The sequence below is a fragment of the Eretmochelys imbricata genome, chromosome 1 (genome assembly GCF_965152235.1).
Source record: "Eretmochelys imbricata isolate rEreImb1 chromosome 1, rEreImb1.hap1, whole genome shotgun sequence".
Lineage (NCBI taxonomy): Eukaryota > Metazoa > Chordata > Testudines > Cheloniidae > Eretmochelys > Eretmochelys imbricata.
In genome coordinates, this window is record NC_135572.1 from 6,303,377 (window position 1) to 6,328,742 (window position 25,366).

Consider the following 25,366-nt stretch of genomic DNA (forward strand, 5'->3'; position numbering starts at 1 on the left):
TGTGAAATCTTCACATAAATGTTGAAAGTTGAAAGGTGTAACTTTGGGAAGCACACTTTCTGCGTAAGGTGAATGTAACACCACTGCACAAGATGGCTTCCCAGACACTGGAATCAGAATAATCCCTTTTTCTGCACTATTTTCTTATGAGGTTAGAGCAGTAAACCGGATGTTGTTTATTTGGCCATTTGAAAAATATTTCCTAAGAAATAAAAACTTGGTCAAGCAATTGACTACACAATTGATCAACAACCAGTATGAATCACTCCTTCCTCTCACAATCAGTGTTTACACACAATGAAGGCACCCACGGAAATCATTCTTCTGAGCAAAAATGCCTTTGAATTTTCAAACCTTCAGCATTAAAGAAATTAGTGGAAAATTTTAGTTTTGTGTTTTTCATTGTGCTCCAAAGAAAGATTCTGGAAATGGTAAATGCTGTTTCAAAACTGCGACAATCCAAACACTCAGATCGGTACGAAGCAGCAGGATTATTTCCCAAAGCCACAGAAGGTGTAGCTACACTTCAAAATGAGTTGAAAGAAGCCAAACATTCAGTAAGTGAATTATCTGGAAAATGGGGCAGACAAATCAAATCCGAGAAGAAGTGCTTGATAAAGGCAGAAAGTCAGGGGAGCAGCTCATTTTGTGGCAGACCAGGGAGCAGAGCAGACCTGCTACCGGCAGCTCAAGGGGAGATGATCTGAGGAAAGGCAGAATCTCCCCATGAACAACTGCTCAAAGGTCCCTCCCTGAGGGAAGGGAAGCGCTGCAGGGACAGCCTGAAAGGAAATCATTCATCTCTCATATGAAAGCTGGAATTGATTGATCCCCTTTATTTGTTGTTTGGACTATCCCAGCAGGGGAGAGCCCTTGGTATGAGCTGTCCCCGGGTGGTTCGGCCATACCACAGAAAGAGACAGTGGCATCCCAAGAGAGTAGGAGAATGGTCCTGCTACACGCAACCACCAGAAAGTGCCTTGGGGTGAGCAGACACCCTTCATGCTGCCGTACCCCAGATGGAGACCTTGGGACATTCGCAGGGCGGTGGTAGGAAGTGGCCCATGGAGGACCACCTTTCATAGCTGGTGGGTAGAATAGGCCAGTGGAGGCTAAACCTCCCCAGCCATGCAGCGCTTGACCTGCCGCCTTTGAGAGTGCGGACACCTGGGCCATGGTGACCCCACCTGTGCTCTGCCCCAAGGACACTTCTGCTTTCCTCCCCTGGCCCTGTCCATGCTCCACCTCTTTCTGTCCTTGTTCCACCCACCACTGAGGCCCCTGCCACCTGCCGCTTCTCACTGAGTGCCTCCCATTCTCCTCCGAGAGGCCCTGCCACCCACTGAGTCTCTCCCCTCCTCCAACCCTTGTGGCCCCGCACCCACCACTCACTGACTCTCCTCCTCCACGGACCTACTCTTGCCGCTTGCTGCGTCCATCCTGTCCTCCACCTGTCAAGGTTCCTTCCCCACTCTGAACTCTAGGGTACAGATGTGGGGCCTGCATGAAAACCTCCTAAGCTTACTTTTACCAGCTTAGGTTAAAATTTCCCTAAGGTACAAATTCATTTTACCCTTTGCCCTTGGATTTCCACTGCCACCACCAAACTTTAACTGGGTTTACTGGGAAACGTAGTTTGGACATGTCTTTCCCCCCAAAATCCTCCCAATCCTTGCACCTCACTTCCTGGGGAAGGTTTGGTAAAAATCCTCATCAATTTGCATAGGTGACCACACACCCAAACCCTTGGATCTTAGAACAATGAAAAAGCATTCAGTTTCCTTACAAGAAGACTTTTAATCACCCCTGTAAAATCAGGATGGTAGATACCTTACAGGGTAATTAGATTTACATACATCCCTGTATGTAAGGGAGCAGTATGACTGCTCAGAGCTCCGGTACGAAACTGTAGAAAAACCTGAGTGTCTCTGGATTAAGTTTAGAAGTGTGTGCAACAAGAGTGATGTAGTGGTGGGAGTCTGCTATAGACCACCGGACCAGGGGGATGAGGTAGATGGGGCTTTCTTCCGGCAGCTCACTGAAGCTACTAGATCGCATGCCCTGATTCTCATGGGTGACTTTAATTTTCCTGATATCTGCGGGGAGAGCAATACAGCGATGCATAGACAATCCAGGAAGTTTTTGGAAAGCCTAGGGGACAATTTCCTGGCGCAAGTGCTAGAGGAGCCAACTAGGGGGGGCGCTTTTCTTGACCTGCTGCTCACAAACCGGGTAGAATTAGTGGGGGAAGCAAAAGTGGATGGGAATCTGGGAGGCAGTGACCATGAGTTGGTTGAGTTCAGGATCCTGATGCAGGGAAGAAAGGTAAGCAGCAGGATACGGACCCTGGACTTCAGGAAAGCAGACTTCGACTCCCTCAGGGAACGGATGGCCAGGATCCCCTGGGGGACTAACTTGAAGGGGAAAGGAGTCCAGGAGAGCTGGCTGTATTTCAAGGAATCCCTGTTGAGGTTACAGGGACAAACCATCCCGATGAGTCGAAAGAATAGTAAATATGGCAGGCGACCAGCTTGGCTTAATGGTGAAATCCTAGCGGATCTTAAACATAAAAAAGAAGCTTACAAGAAGAGGAAGGTTGGACATATGACCAGGGAAGAGTATAAAAATATTGCTCGGGCATGTAGGAATGATATCAGGAGGGCCAAATCGCACCTGGAGCTGCAGCTAGCAAGAGATGTCAAGAGTAACAAGAAGGGTTTCTTCAGGTATGTTGGCAACAAGAAGAAAGCCAAGGAAAGTGTGGGCCCCTTACTGAATGAGGGAGACAACCTAGTGACAGAGGATGTGGAAAAAGCTAATGTACTCAATGCTTTTTTTGCCTCTGTTTTCACTAACAAGGTCAGCTCCCAGACTGCTGCGCTGGGCATCACAAAATGGGGAAGAGATGGCCAGCCCTCTGTGGAGAAAGAGGTGGTTAGGGACTATTTAGAAAATCTGGGCGTGCACAAGTCCATGGGGCCAGACGAGTTGCATCCGAGAGTGCTAAAGGAATTGGCGGCTGTGATTGCAGAGCCATTGGCCATTATCTTTGAAAACTCGTGGCGAACGGGGGAAGTCCCAGATGACTGGAAAAAGGCTAATGTAGTGCCAATCTTTAAAAAAGGGAAGAAGGAGGATCCAGGGAACTACAGGCCAGTCAGCCTCACCTCAGTCCCTGGAAAAATCATGGAGCAGATCCTCAAAGAATCAATCCTGAAGCACTTGCATGAGAGGAAAGTGATCAGGAACAGCCAGCATGGAGTCACAAAGGGAAGGTCATGCCTGACTAATCTAATCGCCTTTTATGATGAGATTACTGGTTCTGTGGATGAAGGGAAAGCAGTGGATGTATTGTTTCTTTAGCAAAGCTTTTGACACGGTCTCCCACAGTATTCTTGTCAGCAAGTTAAGGAAGTATGGGCTTGATGAATGCACTATAAGGTGGGTACAAAGCTGGGTAGATTGTCGGGCTCAACGGGTAGTAATCAATGGCTCCATGTCTAGTTGGCAGCCGGTATCAAGTGGAGTGCCCCAAGGGTCGGTCCTGGGGCTGGTTTTGTTCAATATCTTCATAAATGATCTGGAGGATGGTGTGGATTGCACTGTCAGCAAATTTGCGGATGATACTAAACTGGGAGGAGTGGTAGATACGCTGGAGGGGAGGGATAGGATACAGAAGGACCTAGACAAATTGGAGGATTGGGCCAAAAGAAATCTGACGAGGTTCAATAAGGATAAGTGCAGGGTCCTGCACTTAGGATGGAAGAATCCAATGCATCGCTACAGACTAGGGACCGAATGGCTAGGCAGCAGTTCTGCGGAAAAGGACCGAGGGGTGACAGTGGACGAGAAGCTGGATATGAGTCAGCAGTGTGCCCTTGTTGCCAAGAAGGCCAATGGCATTTTGGGATGTATAAGTAGGGGCATAGTGAGCAGATGGAGGGACGTGATTGTTCTTCTCTATTCGACATTGGTGAGGCCTCATCTGGAGTACTGTGTCCAGTTTTGGGCCCCACACTACAAAAAGGATGTGGATAAATTGGAGAGAGTCCAGCGAAGGGCAACAAAAATGTTTAGGGGTCTAGAACACATGACTTATGAGGAGAGGCTGAGGGAGCTGGGATTGTTTAGCCTGCAGAAGAGAAGAATGAGGGGGGATTTGATAGCTGCTTTCAACTACCTGAAAGGGGGTTCCAAAGAGGATGGCTCTAGACTGTTCTCAATGGTAGCAGATGACAGAACGAGGAGTAATGGTCTCAAGTTGCAGTGGGGGAGGTTTAGATTGGATATTAGGAAAAACTTTTTCACTAAGAGGGTGGTGAAACACTGGAATGCGTTACCTAGGGAGGTGGTAGAATCTCCTTCCTTAGAGGTTTTTTAGGTCAGGCTTGACAAAGCCCTGGCTGGGATGATTTAACTGGGAATTGGTCCTGCTTTGAGCAGGGGGTTGGACTAGATGTCCTTCAGGGGTCCCTTCCAACCCTGATATTCTATGATTCAATGATTCTATGAAAACATAGAGAATCCCTCTAGGCAAAACCTTAAGTTACAAAAAAGGTACACAGACAGGAATAGTCATTCTATTCAACACAGCTCTTTTCTCAGCCATTTAAAGAAATCATAATCTAACACATACCAAGCTAGATTACTTACTAAAAGTTCTAAGACTCGATTCCTGTTCTGAAGCAGCATGCAGACAGACACAGACCCTTTGTTTTTCTCCCTCCTCTCAGCTTTTGAAAGTATCTTGTCTCCTCATTGGTCATTTTGGTCAGGTGCCAGCGAGGTTACCTTTAGCTTCTTAACCCTTTACAGGTGAGAGGATTTTTCCTCTGGCCAGGAGGGATTTTAAAGGGTTTACCCTTCCCTTTATATTTATGACACCACCCCATTCCCCTTGACTCTCCCACCCACCACGGACTGAGTCCCTCCTCTCCTCCACCCCGCTCCTCCACTGACTGCCAACTACCACTCGCTGACTCCCTCCTGTCCTCCACGACCCCTCCTCCATGGCTCCCCCGCCTGCTGCTCGCCGAGTGCCTCCTCTCCTCTCATCTACCCCCAACACCTGCTCCACCGAGGCCCGCACCGCTGGCCAGTAAAAAACACCAGCAAGAGACCCACAGCTGGGCCAAGTAATAGGAGCAAGACATCAAATAAAGAGCAGAGGCATGCAAATGCCAGAGACTATCAAGTGGCGGAAAGTCCAAAGTAGGAGAGGAAGTGAACTACGGACACTAGGTTAAGAAAGATGTGTTTCAGTCTTTCTCATTTAAACTGGAATATGAGAAAACATTTTTAGAGTACAGTGAGAAGGCAGCTGCAGTTTTCTGCTTTCCTTGCAGACAGTTTTCCAGTTTTCCAGTTGAGAGACCCCTGCGTTCACTGAAAGTGGAATAAGAGGCTGGAAGAATAGACAATCTGCCATACACAAGCAGTGATCGGATAGATGGTATTTTTTCAAACAGTCAAAAGACGTGGGCTCTCGAGTGGCACAGTTGTCACATTCTCACAAGATGGTGTTACATGAAAGCAGAGAGTATGCTGCAAAAACCACCGATATATTTCTTTCCCTGTCTAACCAAGGAATTCCACTGAGGGGGGCAGGAGGAGAGAGAAGAATCAGCAAACTGTGGAAACTTTCTGGAACTATGCAATTTGTTTTCACAGTGTGATGAAGCACTCACAAAGAAAACAAAGTGTCCTTTCTGTTAGGATATAGATATTCGGGCCTGTCTGCAAAGGCCTGTACTTTAAGAATTTAGATGTATTCTTATCACTTGGCTAGTTCTAGACCTATAAAAGAAAGAATCAAAATCACTTTCTGCTGGTGTAAGGGCCTTCTCTTACTGTGACAGTCTGAGGCCCTGTTCTTAGGCTAAGGCCTTTGGCTAAGCAGCAGAGGCAGCCATAAACTGGGAAGCGACCAGTCACATCCTCACATTGCAGCCTAGTCACATTGAAAGAAGATGCTATTGGGCTGTTAGGATACAATCCTGTCCGGATGATGCCTATCGCCTCCAGAGAAAGGGAAGTGCCTAGAAAATGTAAAAGGAAACTTAGTTTGATAGCATCCTGTCTGGCAAGAACTCACTTATCAATAGCTGGGATGTGAAATCCTCACTTCTGTATTGTCTTGTCATTATAGTTCCCACTTTGCTATTGTTTGTCTGTATAATCTCTGTCTGGTTCTGTGATTGTTCCTGTCTGCTGTATAATTAATTTTGCTGGGTGTAAACTAATGAAGGTGGTGGGATATAATTGGTTACATAATCATGTTACAATATGTTAGGATTGGTTAGTTAAATTTCCAGAAAGTGATTGGTTATGGTATAGCAAAGCAGAACTCAAGTTTTACTGTATAGTCTGCAGTCAATCAGGAAGTGAGTGGGTGGGGTGTGTGGGTGTCTGTGTGTGGGGAAAATGGGAACAGAGACTGTGGGTAAGGAAATTGGAATCATGTTTGGCTAAGGGCAGGAATGGGAACAAGGACACAGGTGTAAGGCTCTGTGGTGTCAGAGCTGGGAAGAAGGACACTAAGGAAGGAAACTGGAATCATGCTTGCTGGAAGTTCACACCAATAAACATCGAATTGTTTGCACCTTTGGATTTTGCTCTCTGTTCATGCGAGAAGGACCAGGGAAGGAAGCGGGTGAAGGAATAAGCCCCCTAACACTTTCCATCTCAGAAGCCACTCAACTCAGAAAGAGCTCTTCCAAGTTGCTGCTGCTGACATTGTGAAAAGCGCAATCATTCAGAAAGTCCAGGAGAATGGGTTCTGCACAGTTCTTGTGGATGAAGCCTACAGTTGTAAACCAGAAGAAATGCAGTCTGCGTGAGAGACTATTAAGGAAATGTTAGCACATGTGACTCCATTTTGGTTTGGGGCCCACCATTGTTTAAATGCCAGCACATCATACACCAGGAGGAGTGATCCTTAGATACTGAATCCCTGTGAAAATCCTCCTTCTTGTCTCCAGCCTGCCTTGACTCCCAGTATCTGGCTTTTGTTAGTCTCTAACTTCCTGTCTCTTGGCCTTGATGTGAGGCCTCCCATCCTGATAATAAAAGTTACTGATGCATGGCTTTAGGACCATGCTGTGTAATTAACATACTGGTATAGCATGAGGAATGCACCAAGCAGGGATAGGTGGTAGATAAGACTAGGATTTGTTTATTGGCTAAGGTTTCCGATGCACGAGGGCAACGTGCTTTGTTAAAAGGTATATAACCTTTGTATAATCTGCATTCAGGGTCCCCTCCTGGCTAGCAGGGGGGCACCACGCTCGAGCGTAATAAATTAATGTTTTTTGGGAACTCTGCAGTTGTGGACTTTATTTCTGTGCCTCAGCCTAGATTTGAACTGTACGTGTTCTATCAGGTATAATTCGCAGCATTGGTGTGCGTGTCCTATCAGGTATAATTCGTAGCACTTGTGTGCGTGTCCTACCAGGTGTAATTCGCAGCAGTTGTGTGCGTGTCCTACCAGGTGTAATTCGTAACAAGACACAGAAAATCTGGGAATAAAGGGATGATTTGTAGGATTCATTGATTGCTCTGAGCGAGGGGATGCTGGTGCCATCTATCACAACATTAGGCAGTTCTTACAAACATTGGGGATTGCAAACTTGCCGGTCAGAGCCCAGTGTTATGATGACGCTGCTGTCATGGGAGTTCAATGGTTCCAACAGACATTTCTCGGGCTTTTCCTGGACAGTTGCTTTCAGTCCGATCCCTTTAGAGCACCAGTTCTCAAACTATGGGAGGCACGGGAATGTGTAAAGGGAGGTGCAAGCTATGTGGTTCTTTTTGTAAGAGCTCCGGCTGTCAGACCCAGGCAGCTGTAACTCAGACAGAAGGGCCGTGCACACCCAGAGGAGGGCATAAAGGGGACAGCCGGATTCTTGGCCAACACAGGGTGGCAGCAGAAGCCTGGGCTGACACACCAGGTGCTGTAGGAATCTACACTCGTCCCGTGAAGGGCTCTTTTGTCAACTGTGACACCTCAGATGTCCGTTGTGTGGTTCCCCCAAGTATTTAAAAACAAACTTAAAACCAGTATCAGCAGCGCGCTTACAGGGAGAAACAACTTACCTGAGAAATGTATCATTTTGTGACCATGGGAGAAAAGTGTACAACACAAGCCAAAGTGAGGGCAGCAGTGGAGGTTCCGGCAAAACACAGAATCTGAAAATATGATGAAGCTTATTTCAACCTAGGCTTAACATGGAGCGGGTCCAGCCATGCACCGAGACCTCCATGAGTTGTATGTGGCAAAGTACTGGCAAAGAACAAGATGCGGCCCTGCACGCAACACCAGCCTCTCGAAACAAGACACCCTATCTTAGTATCTAAACCCATTGAGTTTTTTCAGAGGATTATAAGAACATAAGAACGGCCATACTGAGTCAAACCAAATGCCTATTTAGCTGAGTTCCCTGTCTTCCGACAGTGGACAATATCAGGTGGCCCAGAGGGAAGGAACAGAACAGGAAAGCATCAAGTGATCCATCCCCTGTCACCGATTCCCAATTTCTGGCAAACAGAGGCTAGGGACATCATCCCTGCCCATCCTGGCTAATAGCCCTTGACGGACCCAACCTCCAGGAACGTATCAAGTTCTTTTTAAAACCCTGTTATAGTCTTGGCCTTCACAAGATCCTCTGGCAAAGAGTTTCACAGGCTCACAGTGCGTTGTGTGAGGACATACATCCTTTTGTTTGTTTTAAACCTGCTGCATATTAGTTTTGTGTGCTATGTTCTTGTGTTAGGAACATAAATACATAAGAATGGCCCTACTGGGTCAGACCAAACGTCCATCGAGCCCAGTGTCCTGTCTTCCGACAGTGGCCAGTGCCAGGTGCCCCAGAGGGAATGAACAGAACAGGGAATCATCCAGTGATCCATCCCCTGTCACTCATTCCCAGCTTCTGACAAACACAGGCGAGGGACACCATCCCTGCCCATCCTGGCTAATAGCCATTGATGGACCTATCCTTCATGAATTTATCTAGTTCTTCTTTGAACTCTATTATGGTCTTGGCCTTCACACCATCCTCTGGAAGGCGTTCCGCAGGTTGACTGTCTGTTGTGTGGCATTTTACACTATATTACAGAATGGCATTATATATTATAATATTATATTATAGAGTGGCATTATTATATTTTCTGTCTTCTTATCAATCACTTTCCTAGTGGTTCACAACATTCTGTGAACTTTTTGGATTATTGTGGCACATGGAGCAGATGTTTTCAGACAACTCTCTACCATGTCCGCAAGATCTCTTTCTTGATTGGTAACAGCTAATTTAGACCCCATCATTTTCTATCTGTAGTTGAGATTCTGTTTTCTAATGTGCTTTACTGCTATCATTTGAATCATTTAAAAGCCACGGAGGGGATTCTCCTCATGACCTCGTTGTGACACTGTGCCCCATATTCTTCATAGTTGAATGATTCTGATATAATTCTGACATAATTATCATACATTTTGTACGAGATATGTCTTGTCAGGTGTCATTGGAGAAGTTATGATTTGCTGAAAAGGTTTATCCTCTTTGTGTGCATGTATCATTTATGTATGTGGAGTTATGAATATTGACTGTGTATCTGTATTTCAAATGTAGTTACACCTGGGTGACGCCCACGAGGCAAAATGCTTCCAGTCTTGACAACGGATTGTGAAGGACCTATTCAGGGTAATGACCTGGCCTTATCCCCCATCTGATGAGCCTTCCTGAAAACCCTGCAGACTGCCTATGGCTAATCGCTGCTATGACTCACCAGGGCAGCCCAAACAAACGATCCAGATGGAGAAGTTGTTTGATTCCTTTCCTCTGTGTTCTCACCCTGGCAGGGCACACCTACCTAAAATACCACCATACTGAAATGGCTGCAGGGCAAAGATTGGGGAAATTCCATGGCTGTTCCCTTATACAATGTGGGATACCGTGTGAGATGAACGCCAGGTGATTTTGGCTTTGGGAGTGGTGAAGGAATCACACAGTGAGTGGAGAAGTCCCCATGGGACTAGTTCTGACACAGGATAGCACAACCTGTTCCTACACCAATTTCTGAAAGATGTACACACTATTGAAATTTGATGCTTAGCCAATCAAAAGAGAAGATGAATTACGAGAACAAATTGGGAGTTGCCAGACATATACCCACTTTAGACCTCACAGCGAGACACTGACAAATACTGTGGATGGCAGTATCCTGGGAGAAGAAATCTTTTTCCGTGCCCTTTGGCCTGTATTAATTTCGGATCACGTCATTTGGCCTCCACAGGGGGCAGTTACTTCTCACAGCTAATCGACTAAATATTGCTACTGTATGGGTGGTATGCAGCGCTATGCTGCTACGATCCATTGAAAATGCTTCTTGGTCCCATAGCTTATGGAATCATTTCCCACACATCGTGCAGATGGCAGTATATTACACACAGAAAAGAAGGCCATCATCAGTTGCTAGGCTGTGTAGGAGGAAGAGGGCCTGAAACATAATCCCTTGTAGTCGAGGCCTGGTGTGAGGCCTGAGACCTGGGTTAAAGGAGTCGAAACTTTGCAGCTATAAAGCAAAGTTAAGTTGTGAGCAAGGGACAGGCCCAGCTTACAGAATGTGGCAGAAACAGGACTGATATTGCAGAAACACACATTCCTAAGTAGTGCTCGGCACAAGGATAAAGATGCAAACAGTTTCCAGAAAGCTGGTACCAGAACACCTGGATGCCAAACCCATTCTCCAAAGATAACAGGAAGACGCTGACCCACCTGAAGGATAAGGTCAGGATAACGGCATAATGGGTAGAGATATTTGAGAAACCAATGTGTACAAGGTAATGGATGGCACCTGGAAACGTCCATTGGTGGTACCTCAATACATTAGAGGGTGGCACCCTGATACATCAGGAGTAATACTTAACTTGTTTGCATCTGTGTATAAAGATGTATCTCAGAGGCAATGACTTTTTCTGAATGAGGAGGGAATAGAAAGTCCCGCCATTCATGTAGTCAGTCCATTGTTTTGGCATACATGTGTTCGTTTACCCGTAACCACTGATCTGGGGCATTAGCATAGTGCCTCGTTCGCAATAAAAGTGACCAAGTTCCTTCACTGACAACCGACTCTGAGAATTTATTGGGCAGTTCAACTGGAGCCTGCTGCATGGGCTATCTGGCCATAGTCAGTACAGCAGGCAGAAGGAACGAAGGTACACAGCCAAACATCTGTCAGCAGGCTGAACAATTTGGAAGACTCAGTTTGTCCTGACAATCTGAGCCCCTGGGATCAGAGAATCATTTCTTTACTCCTGGGGGTGGCTCTCCAGCTGAAGTTCTCTCTATTTTCTGCTCCTCCTGCTGCTCACGGAGCTGAGGGAATTGTCTGGGAGTCCTGGCCAACCTGAAAGTCCTCAGGGACTGTTCAGGGGAATCATAAAGGTGGCTGTTCAGCACGGCGAGTGTCAGACGTGAGATTCATACACCGATTCTCAGGGCTCTGCCTTCCTGGTGCAGTATGGAGATATCGTCTCTCTGCAGAGTGGAATTTCGGTGAGTTGCCTTTTTCTGTAGGCCTGAACAGAGGCTGGGAGTGGTTGGGTCATTACAAAACCTAAATTTAATTTCCCCAATACAAATTTCTCCCTACTCTTACTCATGTCTTCTTGTCAACTATCTGTAATGAGCCATTCTGTTACCCACCTTGATCTCGCCAGCTGATGAAAGGGCCGATGCTGGGGAGAAGGGTCCTGCCACCTAGACCCTGAGCGTGTGTGGCCACTTTCAGAGAAGGTGCCTTTCATGCAGTATCAAAACAGAGCAGTCAGTGCCTGGGCAGGAAGCCTGGGACATGTGAGGAACAGCCTGCGATCTTTCCTTATGTCCCAGAGACAGCTGTCTGTGATGTCCCTGTTGTTACGAATTACACCTTGTAGGACACACACACAAGTGCTACGAATTACACCTGGTAGGACACGCACACAAGTGCTACGAATTACACCTGGTAGGACACGCACACCAGTGCTGCGAATTATACCTGATAGGTCACACACAGTTCGAATCTAGGCTGAGGCACAGAAACAAAGTCCACAACTGCAGAGTTCCCAAAAGACACTAAGTTTATTACGCTCGAGCGTGGTGCCCCCCTGCTAGCCAGGAGGGGACCCTGAATGCAGATTATACAAATGTTATATACCTTTTAGCAAAACATGTTGCCCTCTTGCATTGGAAACCTTAGCCAATAAACAAACCCTTGTCTTATCTACCACCTATCCCTGCTTGGTGCATTCCTCGTGCTATACCAGTATGTTAATTACACAGCATGGTCCTAAAGCCATGCATCAGTAACTTTTATTATCAGGATGGGAGGCCTCACATCAAGGCCAAGAGACAGGGAGTTAGAGACTGACAAAAACCAGATACTGGGAGTCAAGGCAGGCTGGAGACAAGAAGGAGGATTTTCACAGGGATTCAGTATCTAAGGATCACTCCTCCTGGTGTATGATGTGCTGGCATTTAAACAATGGTGGGCTCCAAACCAAAATGGAGTCACATGTGCTAACTTTTCCTTAACAGTCCTCCCTTTCTTTTTGTACGTCAGTAAGCTATATCAGGGCTGAGTAACCGCGCTGCAGGGTTAGCAACTGCCGACAGCACATACTGCAGCATTGTAGGCATACAAAAAATAACGCAAAAACAATAACAGTCAAAAAAAGTAAATAGAAAATACGCCGTCCCCAAGTCCCCACATCCGGTAGCCATGAGGTGAGCCAGTCCCAGACCTCCTGGAATCCGGCGCTGGTAGTGTCGAGGCTGATGTGGTGGAATAGGGCTGCCTCTTGCTTGAGGATGTGGATGTCAGTTTCCATCCTATGGTGCTGATTTACAAATACACAACAGCTTGAATTGACCAGAGCACAAACCCCGCCCTGATTTGCAAGGAGATAATCCAGGGCTAGGCGGTTTTGCAATGTAGTTTGGGATAGCTGGGTGACTTCAATTTGAAGGGCAGAGAGAGCATCTGCAGTAGCATTTGCCATTAGTTCCAAAGCAGCTGAAATGTTAACTATAGCTTTTTCCAGCTCGCTTACTCCCAACCATGGCAGAAACCAACGCACAAAGGAGTGAAAGCCTTTGGGCCGATAAGAAAGGAGGTTTAAAGGAATACTTCGTCGGTCCCTCCATACTAGATTGCGGATCTCTCCCCAGGTCAGGTTCTGGTGTAATGTCACGGCGGGTACTATATCCCCTAAGGTACATGTACCACACCATCCTGCTGGGAGAACCTTATAGGCTGTGTGATTGCATAACCAATACCAGCCAGACCCCTCGGGGACCGCCACGGGGTCCTGGAGTAGGTAGAGGGGCCTCCCGCACCAGAGCTGATTTGGGTGGTGTCCTTGCACCCTACAAAATTCCCTACAAAAACTGTATTTTCTACGCCCTTACGTCGTGACACACATAAAGCATAATTACTCTGGGCCACCATATCAATAGACCATATTTGGATTGTAACATTCCAGTTAAATGTAGTGTTTGCCCATAGCTTAGCTTGGAGTGTTCAATTAAGGGGGATAGGTACCCCTACCAACAGGACGCCCTGACCTAAATATGTGGGGGTACGAATACAAATCCAACACTGCGTTCAATTTACACCCTGTTTGATAGCACGGGTTAAATTCAAGAAGCTATTGCCCTCCCATCCTTGTACTGGACTTGGGAATAGGGAGAGAACCCCTCCCAGGCAAACCATACCAATGTCGACATCCTCCCCTGTACTATACAAAAAACACTACCCCCAATGTAAGTCCAATAAACAGGAACACAAAAAGTCCTGGTGGGCTGTGAAGGTCCCAGTAGCTGGAAAGCTTAGTCCATGGGTTGGCTGTGGTGTTCATTTGTGAAGTGGCTCATCCAATGGCTTGTCAGGGTCAGGTGGGGGTCCCAGCGCCAACTTAACGTAGCTATGATGGATCCAGGAACCTTTACCTGCAAAGGAGTGGTGGCAGATGGTGGGAGTAATGTTCGTGGCTGTAAGGCGTTTTTGGTATTTATACTTGCCTACAAGCACAGTTCCAGCCTCTGGAATAAACCCACCCCACCACTTTACTTCACATTCCCAAGAATACATTCCGCAACTTTCTCCCTGCCAATGTACAATGCTCCGTCTTTGCCATCAAGGCCAATTCTCAGTGTCTTTTGCAGTCAGGAATTTTTGGATCTTGGTGGTTTCAGCAGAGCAGGCGTTCCTTCTCTCTTGGAACAGTCATGGTTTTGCATTATACAGGGGAGAGGTTACTAGCACGTCACCCTGTAGTGCTTTGGTTTCTTTAGCAAATACTGAATGCAGGTTAGCTTTGTCAGTGGACAAGGGAGAGGTTACTAGCACTTCACCTTGTTGTTTTTTGTTTTTTTTTTTGCTGTTCAAAAGGAGGAAAGAAAAAAAAAAAACAGAAGGAGGGACAGGCTGATCAGTAGTCGAAGTGAAGTCACCTCGAGGTGGAGGGGTCTTTTTGCAGTAAGAAGCATGGGTCTAGGCAGTCAGTCCTTGGCACTTCACAGCGGTGTTGGTAGTTAGCAGGACTTAATAAGGGCCTTTTCAGCATGGGGCCAGAGTAGTATTTTGTCGAGGGACCTTTATGTAGACCCAGTCACCTGGTTTTAACAAATGGCAGGTTTGCTCAGGATTCTTGAAGCAGGACTTCTTTTACCTGTAAATACAGAGACCTCACACATTTCATTAATGTCTGGCAGTGTGTTGCAGATCTCACAGCTGTTTGGGCACATTTAAGCCCCCCTCTTTCTTGGCTGTTAGCCAAATCCTAGCTGTGAGTAGTGTCCTTGGGCAGGCCAGTGTCTCATCTTTCGACCGAGCCTGCCAAGCCTGCCAGCTACAGCGTTGAATTAGCTCGTCCTCCGTTTTATTTTTTTTCCCCTCTTGGCTTTTATTAACCTGCAAAGGAAACTTTCACTTTTTACTTATACATTTTTGTTTAAAAAGGAACACATGTACATTGCCCATTATACAGCACTTTAGTCTTATTGTATAATGTATGCCACATATACCCTTCTAGGAAAATGACTTTATTACAGAGCTTTGGAGCAACAAGCCAGGACAAGCACACCCACTTTTGAGGAGTCCACTTGGTACAACTTCTGGTGCCCAATAGCTTTTTTTCCCTCCCCAGCCCTCTGGCTAGAAATGTGAGGTAGCCAGAAGGATCTCATGTATAATATGGGGAGTGGGTTAACCTTTGATGTCCTTGCTTCCAAAGACTGTCTGTGTGCAAATTTTAACAACAATTTTTTTAATTAAAAGATCTGGCCAATGAATTTTTTTTTTTTTTTTACTTAAGCAAATGTATTAAACTTTAGTATATCACATTTTTTGATATTATCCAAACACTTTGTATTGAAAGTTGAATAAAACAAGTATCTGCATTTTGATTTAACCCTTCTATTTAGTTTTAAACTAAACTGTCCTATGAAAAATTAAACACAGCAATTCTGGCCACAAGACAAACACCACAAGACAGGACATAGAATACAGAACAGAATTTCTATTGTGCCAGTAAATTCATGAGATGTTGAATTGCTTTTCAGCTGGCATCAGTTTTCTCTGATTTTCTGAAAGACAAAAATAAAACACAGATCTACCCCTTTTGGGCAGTCAGTCATTGCTTAAAATATTTCCTTTTTATACAAATACCCTTGTTAATTGCAGGCAAAACAGAGGAATTACCCATATTTTCTTGTATTTGTTTTATAGGCAGCCCAGGTTTCAGTGGCCTCTACCTTTTTAGTTAGGTAATTTACATTAAAATAAATGCTTTCCGGCTTGCTTTTGGATCCACAGGTTAAAGATTCTTACTTTAAAAAGGGCACAATAAACTTTACCAGACTTTTGATTGCCTTTTACTTTTAACTCCTGCTGTCAAACACACAGCGACCTGAAAAGGAAGACACCACCTATTGTAGCCTCTTGGAACCTAATACGATATTAATTAAGTAGCACTGTATAATTGCATTTCTTTGGAAAAGGGCCCATTTTTTTTCCAAAATGACTGCAAAGAAACCAAGCATTTTTTTTTCTTTTCAGTATTTTACAAAGTTTAACTGTTTAATTCTTTCCAGCAACTAAAGAGTTAACTTTTTACTTTTTTTTTTTTAAATTACTTGCTTATTTTTCAGAACGACACCCAATTACTTAGATTTTACCATTTTAAGTATTATTCCGGGATTTACGTTTTTCATTCCTGTAATGATTTACTTTTCTTTTTCACTATGACCTTTAAGTTTTCAACCCGTTTTCCAATCTCTCTATCTGTTGCCTGTCCGCTTGGGCCCGATCATGTTTTTTTTCTCTGAACTGTCCCTTCCATGAGCACCAGCTTTGTTTCACTACCAAATTAACAAGGAGGGTGGGCTTCTTAACCAGCCCCCAGCCCTCCTGGTCTCTTTTTTAAAATATTTTTACTTACAAGGGCTACCCGAGTCCTCCCCACATGAGGCTTGTCACCTGGACAGAAAGCACAGCTAATTGGCAAGCAAGGAGGTGACGGGCATAAGTCGAGGGTAAGCCGGAGGAGGCGCAGAAGCAGGCATAGCACAGAGCGGGGCTGGAGACCCCTGAGATGAATAAGAAAAGGAGGAGGAAAGAGGATGTCCTTTTGCATGCGCATAAGCCCAGTTGTCCCATACATACCAATAATCCATCTGGGCTGGAGCTTTGTCCTCCAGCCTCCTTTTAAGCACTGTTAATGTATCTCCAGCAAAGGACCCATCCGGTGGCCATTCAACAGATGTTTGAGTTGTTAGTGCTGGCCACTCAACCTAACATAAAATAACAGCTTTTTATCTGCCTAACCCATGGGTGCCAGAAATATTCCCACAATTCTTGAGAATTTCAGCCAAAGGGGTCCCCTTACTTACACTCTGCCCAGAACCTATAACGGGCTACCAAAAGAACACAAAATGTGCCACCTTATCGCCTAAGCGACGGCTCACACCCCCCCTCCTCGGAGTTCTCAAAGGTGAACTCACCCTGTGCCGGCGGGAGCTGTCCCAGAGGAGGAGTGTAGTCTCGCTTGTTGGGGCGAGCCTAGAGTCCCTTCGTGGTCGCCAAAACTGTTACGAATTACACCTTGTAGGACACGCACACAAGTGCTGCGAATTATACCTGGTAGGACACGCACACAAGTGCTACGAATTACACCTGGTAGGACACGCACACAAATGCTGCGAATTATACCTGATAGGTCACGCACAGTTCGAATCTAGGCTGAGGCACAGAAACAAAGTCCACAACTGCAGAGTTCCCAAAAGACACTAAGTTTATTACGCTCGAGCGTGGTGCCCCCCTGCTAGCCAGGAGGGGACCCTGAATGCAGATTATACAAAGGTTATATACCTTTTAGCAAAGCATGTTGCCCTCGTGCATTGGAAACCTTAGCCAATAAACAAACCCTTGTCTTATCTACCACCTATCCCTGCTTGGTGCATTCCTCGTGCTATACCAGTATGTTAATTACACAGCATGGTCCTAAAGCCATGCATCAGTAACTTTTATTATCAGGATGGGAGGCCTCACATCAAGGCCAAGAGACAGGGAGTTAGAGACTGACAAAAACCAGATACTGGGAGTCAAGGCAGGCTGGAGACAAGGAGGAGGATTTTCACAGGGATTCAGTATCTAAGGATTACTCCTCCTGGTGTATGATGTGCTGGCATTTAAACAATGGTGGGCCCCAAACCAAAATGGAGTCACATGTGCTAACTTTTCCTTAACACTGTGCCTACTGAGCGATGTTCCTTGTTTCCTTGAACCTTCCCCATTTTTTGCAAATTTTTCTTACAGTTGCTGTTTAATAACCTATATTTGGTTTGAACTTAATGTAGTGATCAGTGGGTCAGGGAAGTGTCTGGAGTGAAGAGAGTACCACAGAGTGGGGAGAAAGCCACCCTCCTGCATGATTGTTTGCCCTCTTATAGGGTGCTGGCCCTGCCACAGTCAGGACACAGCCTATCATGCCCAATTTCCTATTTCCTTACCCAGAGACATCTTCGGGTACACTTACTCTATTGGTTAACATATTATGACATATATTCATACATAGTAATATTGATTATCTCATCCGTTACCCTTGGCCTAACTTATGACTTCCATGTCCTGCGGTGTACCCTGCAGTTACTGGTCTGTTCCAGACCGATGGTAAACATATTCAATTCTTTGTTCAATTCCCTATTCAGTTCCCCAAAGTCAAGCGGGGTAACTGGTAGGCCATTTATCTATGCCAAAGGTTACAAACCCTTATACTAACTTGGTCTAGATAATCATAGAGGATAGAGGCCTGTAGGTTCATTGCGTTCCAGCCAACTATTATGAACAACAATTATGAATAACATGTACTGGAATTCAGCATAACCCCCCCCCGCCCAAATAATAGACTCAATCAAATTAATGAAAAAAAACACATTAGAGCAAGGTAGCCAACTGGCCTTATGGGCTAGAGCTCCCCACTTAATTGCGGGAACAGGGACAAACTGATGGGTGGGATTTCAGTGACATTTCAAGAGATGTGTAACTTGTGAAATCTTCAAATACGTGATAAAAGCTGAAATGTGTAACTTTGCGGAGCAGATGTTCTGCATAAGGTGAATGCAACATTACTGCTTCCAAAAAACTAGTATCATATCATACAAATGATTGCAAATGAAAGCTTGGTCAAGCAATTGACTACACAATTGATCAACAACCAGTGTGAATCACTCCTTCCTCTCACCTTCAGTGTTTAGAGACAATGAAGGCACCCATGGAAATAATTTTCCTGAGCAAAAGTGCCATTGAAATTTCCAAGCCTTCAGCATTAAAGAAATTAATGGAAATTTTTAGTTTTGTTTTTCTCATTGTGCTCCAAAGAACTGGAAAGATTCTGGAAATGGTAAATGCTTTTTCAGAACTGCTACAATCCAAAGACACAGACCTATCCAAAGCAGCAGGATTACTTCCCAAAGCCACTGATCTTGTAGCTACATTTCCAATTGAGTTCAAAGCAGCCAAACATTCAACAAGTAAATGATCAGGACAATGGGGCAGAGAAATCAAGTCTGAGGAAAGTGCGTGAGAAAGGCAGAAAGACAGGGGAGCAACTGGTTTTGTGGCAGACCAGGAAGGAGAGCAACCAGGAGCTCCAAGCGAGATGAGCTGAGGGAAGGCAGAATTTCTCCCTGAACAGCTGCCCAAAAGAGTGAAATGGAGGGGCGGATGGCCTGTGAGGGGCAGGGCAAATGGAAGCCCCCTTGTCCTTTCAGGGCAGGGAAAATGGAGGAGCTGATGGTGTGTGAGAGGAGAGTGGGGGACTTGCACTGTTATCCTGGAGTGGGGAAATGGGTGACAGGGCGAGGAGGGGATCGGGGAGAGAGGATTACTGGGTTGGAGAAGGGGCTGCATAATGAGTTCATGCTTGGAATGGGGCTAGATGGAGTAGGGAGGAGAATGGATGAACGTTGTGTTGGCTTTGGCTGTTCCTAGGAGGATGTATGTTGTGGCTGCAGAATATACCCAGGAGCTGTGGGAGATTCCCTGGAACTGTGGGGAGATCTGGATGCTTTGTTTAAGTTGCACAATAAATTGTTTCAAATCCAGGTAATGGAAAGCCTACAAGTTCACTCGCCCACATGCCGAACAGTACACCGTTGGTGGTGTCGATCCACAATAGTACGTGTGGAATTTTGGCTCCTTAAAGCACAGGCATCTCCATGTCTGTCAAGCTGGCACCTTTCACAAGAACTAACGTCTCTTTGAGGAAGAAAATATCAGGGTCAAATCCTGACCGAAAGCAAGTCAGTGCCAGTCCCCTGACTCATGCAGTTACACCATTTACCCCAGCTCTGAGATGGGAGATTGCTGAATGTTGCGAAACATCTTGTGAATTGGGTTACCCCTAAATCCGGGACACTGCACCAGTCGGTTCAAAAATACTTCAAATCATTCATCTTTTAAGTCTTTTCCATTTGTGCTGGTCGAGCTAAAACGTGTAACAATGTGATCAACGGTGATTCCCAATTGATCATTATCAGAGTAACAGCTGTGTTAGTCTGTATTCGCAAAAAGAAAAGGTGTACTTGTGGCACCTTAGAGACTAACCAATTTATTTGAGCATAAGCTTTCGTGAGCTACTTTCCACAGTATGCATCCACTGAAGTGAGCTGTAGCTCACGAAAGCTTATGCTCAAATAAATTGTTTATTCTCTAAGGTGCCACAAGTACTCCTTTTCTTTATGCCAATTGATTATCTGATCCTCCAGAGCTTTTACCCACTGCGCTATAAACATTGCTGCATTGCGTGCCTGACAGAGAGAGGGAATGCTGCTGTCCAGGCTGTTCAGGCTCTGCTTCCTCAGGAGTCAAGGATGAACACTCTCCAGCTGCTACTTTCGTGGCTTTGGTAAGTGCGCTGAGCACACTGGAGTTATTTCACGGATAGGGACAGGAAGTCTCAATGGCTTGGAATGTTTAATCTGTAACCAATGAGACCTGCACATTCTTATGATCAGCATCGTTATTCGTTGTTGTATATGGGACCCAAACTCCTTGGAAGACAGGTCCCTCCCTTGTGGTGCTTGCAATCTGAGGGCCCAGATGGTGCAAACGTTACCCATGTAGCGCTGAATTTTCCATGAGCCAAGAACCGAAATCCCAGTGAAAGCCAGCTTGTGTTTTTAACTCCCTGTGGCAGTTTTTTGTAAGTACCATTGACTTGCCTGGGGCTGTGTATGGTAAGAAGGAGCCTCAGCATGGTCATACCACATCCCAGCTGTGGTCTATCTAGACCCATAACCTGACTGACAGTCACTAGCACCAGACTCTTAACAGGAAGGAGGGCAATTAACCCTGGAATGGCAAATACTGAATAATCTGACCATAGTTTCTAGCCAGTGGGAGAGTGTGAGTAACCTCTGAAAGGTGACTTGCACTCCTTGCATTTCCTGCAGCTTCTGGAGGCATGGTGCTTGCTTGGCATATAACACCCCCTGGAGTGTCTGCAAGGATACCATAAGTGGGAAAATGGAGCTCTTTGTCTTTCGTCCAACAAAATGTAATATCAATGAGGGTTTTGCTGGCTAAGGGCCTCTTGGGCCCGTTCATGTCCCTAGGAGTTGTACATAGAACTGAGGTTAGGGGTTTTCACACTAAACTTTGCACATGGCAAAACTCCCGGTTGAGGAATGCTGCCTCTCTCCACAGGGCTGGATCTCACCCAGTGTAAGCAAAGGAGGCATCTAGAATGAAAATAGGACACAGCTAACATTCACAGTCTTCAGATGCTCCTTTTCTTTTCGTCCCCTCCCCCTCCAATAATAACATCATGTACAACAGCGAGGGAAGCCTTATTTACAGCTAAAACACAGCAGAGTTGGATTGTGTTCCCTGTTCTACCACAGCCTCCTTGTGAGGCTTTGGACAAGTCCCTGTGAGACATCACTGAGTAGTTTGTATGAACGCTTCTCAGCCCATGGACTATTCACAATACAAATCATTGTTCTCCTCTCACAGGATTTTTAAATAGCTAAACTTAAATAGTTACTTTTTTATCATGGACCCAAGCTAAAGACTTGAGATCTGGATCCAGACTGAAATCTTGTTCCAGAACGTACGAGTGTTCTGATCCAGTGTTTTGCTTCAGGTCCACTCTGCTTTTCTTATGTTTCCTTTAATAATGAGTTCATAGAAGTCTTCATATGCCAAGCTCCACCTAGGGGAGAGGGTGTGGTCTAGTCTAGTGAAGGGGCACTCATCTGAGAGCCTGGAGACCTGAGTTCTGTCACTGATCTCCTGAGTGACCTTGCTCATGTTGCTTACCTGTTTTGTGCTTTAGTTTTCCCCTCAGTTAAATGAGGATCTATATCCTCCTTCTGATGAGTGTCAATGGGCGCTGAATCAGACCCATTGATACTTGTGCTCCTTTGTAAATCACTTTGAGATTTATAAATGCAAAGCTCTATATAAGAACAGGATATTATTATTAATGGTATTTTATAACTGATGTGGGGATGTGTGAGTACCACCAGGGTTTTTAATCAAGGTACTGACTCCTACCTGTCTGAAGAGCAGGGGCAGGATGGGCCAAATTTTCTCTCATGGTGTCACATATTTTTAATCATGTTGCTTTTAATTGTAGGGAATGTGGTTTAAGAAACTGACCAGAACCTCCTCAGTACATCATGCCAACCTGTAATGAAAGCAACATCAGTCCTGCAAGATTCCTCCTTCCAGGCATCCTAGGGCTGGAAGCTAATGGCCCCTGGATCTCCATCCCTTTCTGTTCCATGTACCTCATTGCAATTTTAGGAAACAGTCTGATTCTGTTTGTGATCAAGACACAGCAGAATCTCCATCAGCCCATGTACTTGTTCCTTTCTCTGTTGTCTGTCACCGACCTTGGCTTATCTGTTTCCACCTTGCCAACAATGCTCAGCATCTTCCTGTTTAACACCAGAGAAATTGGCATTGATGTCTGTCTGACCCAACTTTTCTTTATTCACACTTTCTCCATGATGGAATCATCTGTACTCGTAGCCATGGCATTTGACCGCTTTGTTGCAATACGGCACCCACTGAGATACACTTCGACTTTAACCAGTGCAAGGATAGGAAACATAGGGCTGGCGATAATAATCAGGGGTAGTGGTCTGCATATCCCAGCTGTCATTCTTCTCAAGAAGTTGCCGTACAGAAAGATCCAACCTCTCTCTTATTCATATTGTTTGTATCCAGATGTGATGAAGATGGCCTGTGCAGACACTACATCCAGCAGCTTCTATGGTTTGTTTGTTATCATTTTGTCTCTGGGATTAGACTCAGTGCTCATTGTCTTGTCTTACATCATGATCCTTCAGACTCTATTGAGTATCACATCCTGGCAAGAGCGTCTCAAGGCTCTGAACACCTGTGTCTCCCACATCTGTGTCAGCCTGCTTTTCTACACCCCGCCGATCAGTTTGTCTATGATTCACAGGTTCAAGAAACAGGCTCTCCCTCAGAGTCAAATTCTTCTGTCTTATCTCCACCTCCTCTTCCCCCCGGTGCTCAATCCCATTGTATACAGCATAAAAACCAAAGAGATTCGTAAACGGATCATGAAGATCTTTCAAAACTATTCCACTAACAGACTCCAATGGGGGCACTGATTTGGTCTGTCTAATCTGTCTCTCTCGGAGCGAATATGGGCGGTGGTGTCCAAGTGCCTCTGTCACGCTGAGCCAGTGAGGATTAAGCAACGAGCAGGCCAGTTGAACTAAAAGCAACCCTTAAGGACATATTAGAAAAGTATTGAAATTGGAAACAGGGCCGTTCCTCATGGATAGCTAGCAAAGCCACGGTAAATAAACTAGAGTTCTTGAAATATAGGCCTGTATTGTTAGACAATCAAAAGTAGATACTAATTGTATTTGTCTGGGTTTACCTAAGTCTTATTACAAGTTCAACAATGTGACCAAATTAGCTTGTAGATGATCAATTTCAGTTCCTGTAAATCATGATTCATGACCTGTTCTCTTGATTCAGAGGTCAAAAGGGGATATTAACGTTAAGATGAAACTTGTGTTGTAATAATATCCTTGTCTTTATTTCTCTTTGAAGTTTGTAGTAAACTACCTGAGAACCATTTCAATGGTTAATGGCCTTTTGCTAATCAGTGCTGCTAGTTATCAGTGTAGACATAGGAAATAGAGATTTATTTCAAAGCGAAAATTAACATTACATATTCTTCACCCAAGGAAGGCCTGCTGTGATCATTTGGGGACAAGAGGCTAATCAGCTGAATTTCAGCTATAAAGGGCCTTTTGGGCCTGATCCTTACTATCTCAGAGCTGGTTAAGCTTTGTCAGGGGATGTTCAAGTAACAAGATGGAGGATTTGTGGATCAGCCCTGCAAGTCTCATGTGAGAATTTGAAAAAATTCTGCATATGGACTGCCTATTGGACTGTGACTTTTTTCATTAATTCCAGAAGGATTTCTACAAAATGGCAGCCTCACCATTTCTGCTTTGAAACTTACCTGTGAACTGGATTCATATCTGTATGTATAACAATCTTTTACCACAATAACTCTCTTTCTTTTTGTTTTAAATGAATCTTAGATTTGTGAATAAGAATTGTCTGTAAGTGTGTATTTGACATAGTGTATAATGTGTCTGATCTCTTGAGAGTAGTAGAACTTTATATTAGGATATAGATCTTCAGGCCTGTCTGTAAAGGCCTGTACTCTAAGCATTTAGATGTATTCTTATCACTTGGCTAGTTCTAGACGTATAAAAGAAAGAATCAAAATCACTTTCTGCTGGTGTAAGGTGCTTCTCTTACTGTGACAGTCTGAGGCCCTGTTCTTAGGCTAAGGCCTTTGGCTAAGCAGCAGAGGCAGCCATAAGCTAGGAAGCGACCAGTCACCTCCTCACCTCTGGAATCAGAAAGTGGGATGTGAATCTGGTGGGAGGACAGATGCTGTGGAGAAAAGTCCTTCCACCTGGAGCCTGAGGGAACATTTCTTACAACCCAGAGATGGCTGTTGGTGGTGTTTCCCATGCCCACAGAGCGGGGTTCCTTGTTTCCTTGAACACTTCCCATTTTTTTCCTTTTTTTACAGCTGCTGTTTATAAATTATACTTGGTTTGAACTTAAAGTAGTGATCAGTGGGATAGAGAAGGGTCTAGCGCGAAGAGAGTACCCAGGAATGAGGACACCCTAGCCCCCACGGTGAGACTGGGGGTTCAGCCTTCCAGGAATCCTGGGCCCAGCTGTGTCAACATTACATGGACTCTGCCACACAGGAGAGTGGAAGGCGCGTCCTTGAGGTCAGGCAGGACTCTGGGTCAAGGGAGTGGAAGTGAGGATTCAGACTCTTTGCCTAGCCAATTCCACCAGGGTAGTGCAGAAGCCAAGAAAGTTCCCCACAATAGCAGGACCATTCCCCCGCTTACATTGGAGAACTCGGGCAAACTGATGGATTAGCTTTTAGTGACGTGTAAAGAGATGTGTACCTTGTGAAATCTTCACATAAATGTTGAAAGTTGAAAGGTGTAACTTTGGGAAGCACACTTTCTGCGTAAGGTGAATGTAACACCACTGCACAAGATGGCTTCCCAGACACTGGAATCAGATAAATCCCTTTTTCTGCACTATTTTCTTATGAGGTTGGAGCAGTAAACCGGACATTGTTTATTTGGCCATTTGAAAAATATTTCCTAAGAAATAAAAACTTGGTAAAGCAATTGACTACACAATTGATCAACAACCAGTATGAATCACTCCTTCCTCTCACAATCAGTGTTTACACACAATGAAGGCACCCACGGAAATCATTCTTCTG

General features: G+C 45.1%; 1 protein-coding gene across 1 annotated transcript; it reads left to right on the plus strand.

The window, feature by feature from the left end:
* Positions 1–22,223: 22,223 nt before the first annotated feature.
* Positions 22,224–23,189, plus strand: LOC144259681 (olfactory receptor 51G2-like). Its single transcript, XM_077807987.1, has one exon. It carries the CDS (start codon positions 22,224–22,226, stop codon positions 23,187–23,189), a length of 966 nt encoding a protein of 321 aa, XP_077664113.1.
* The last annotated feature ends 2,177 nt before the right edge of the window (positions 23,190–25,366 follow it).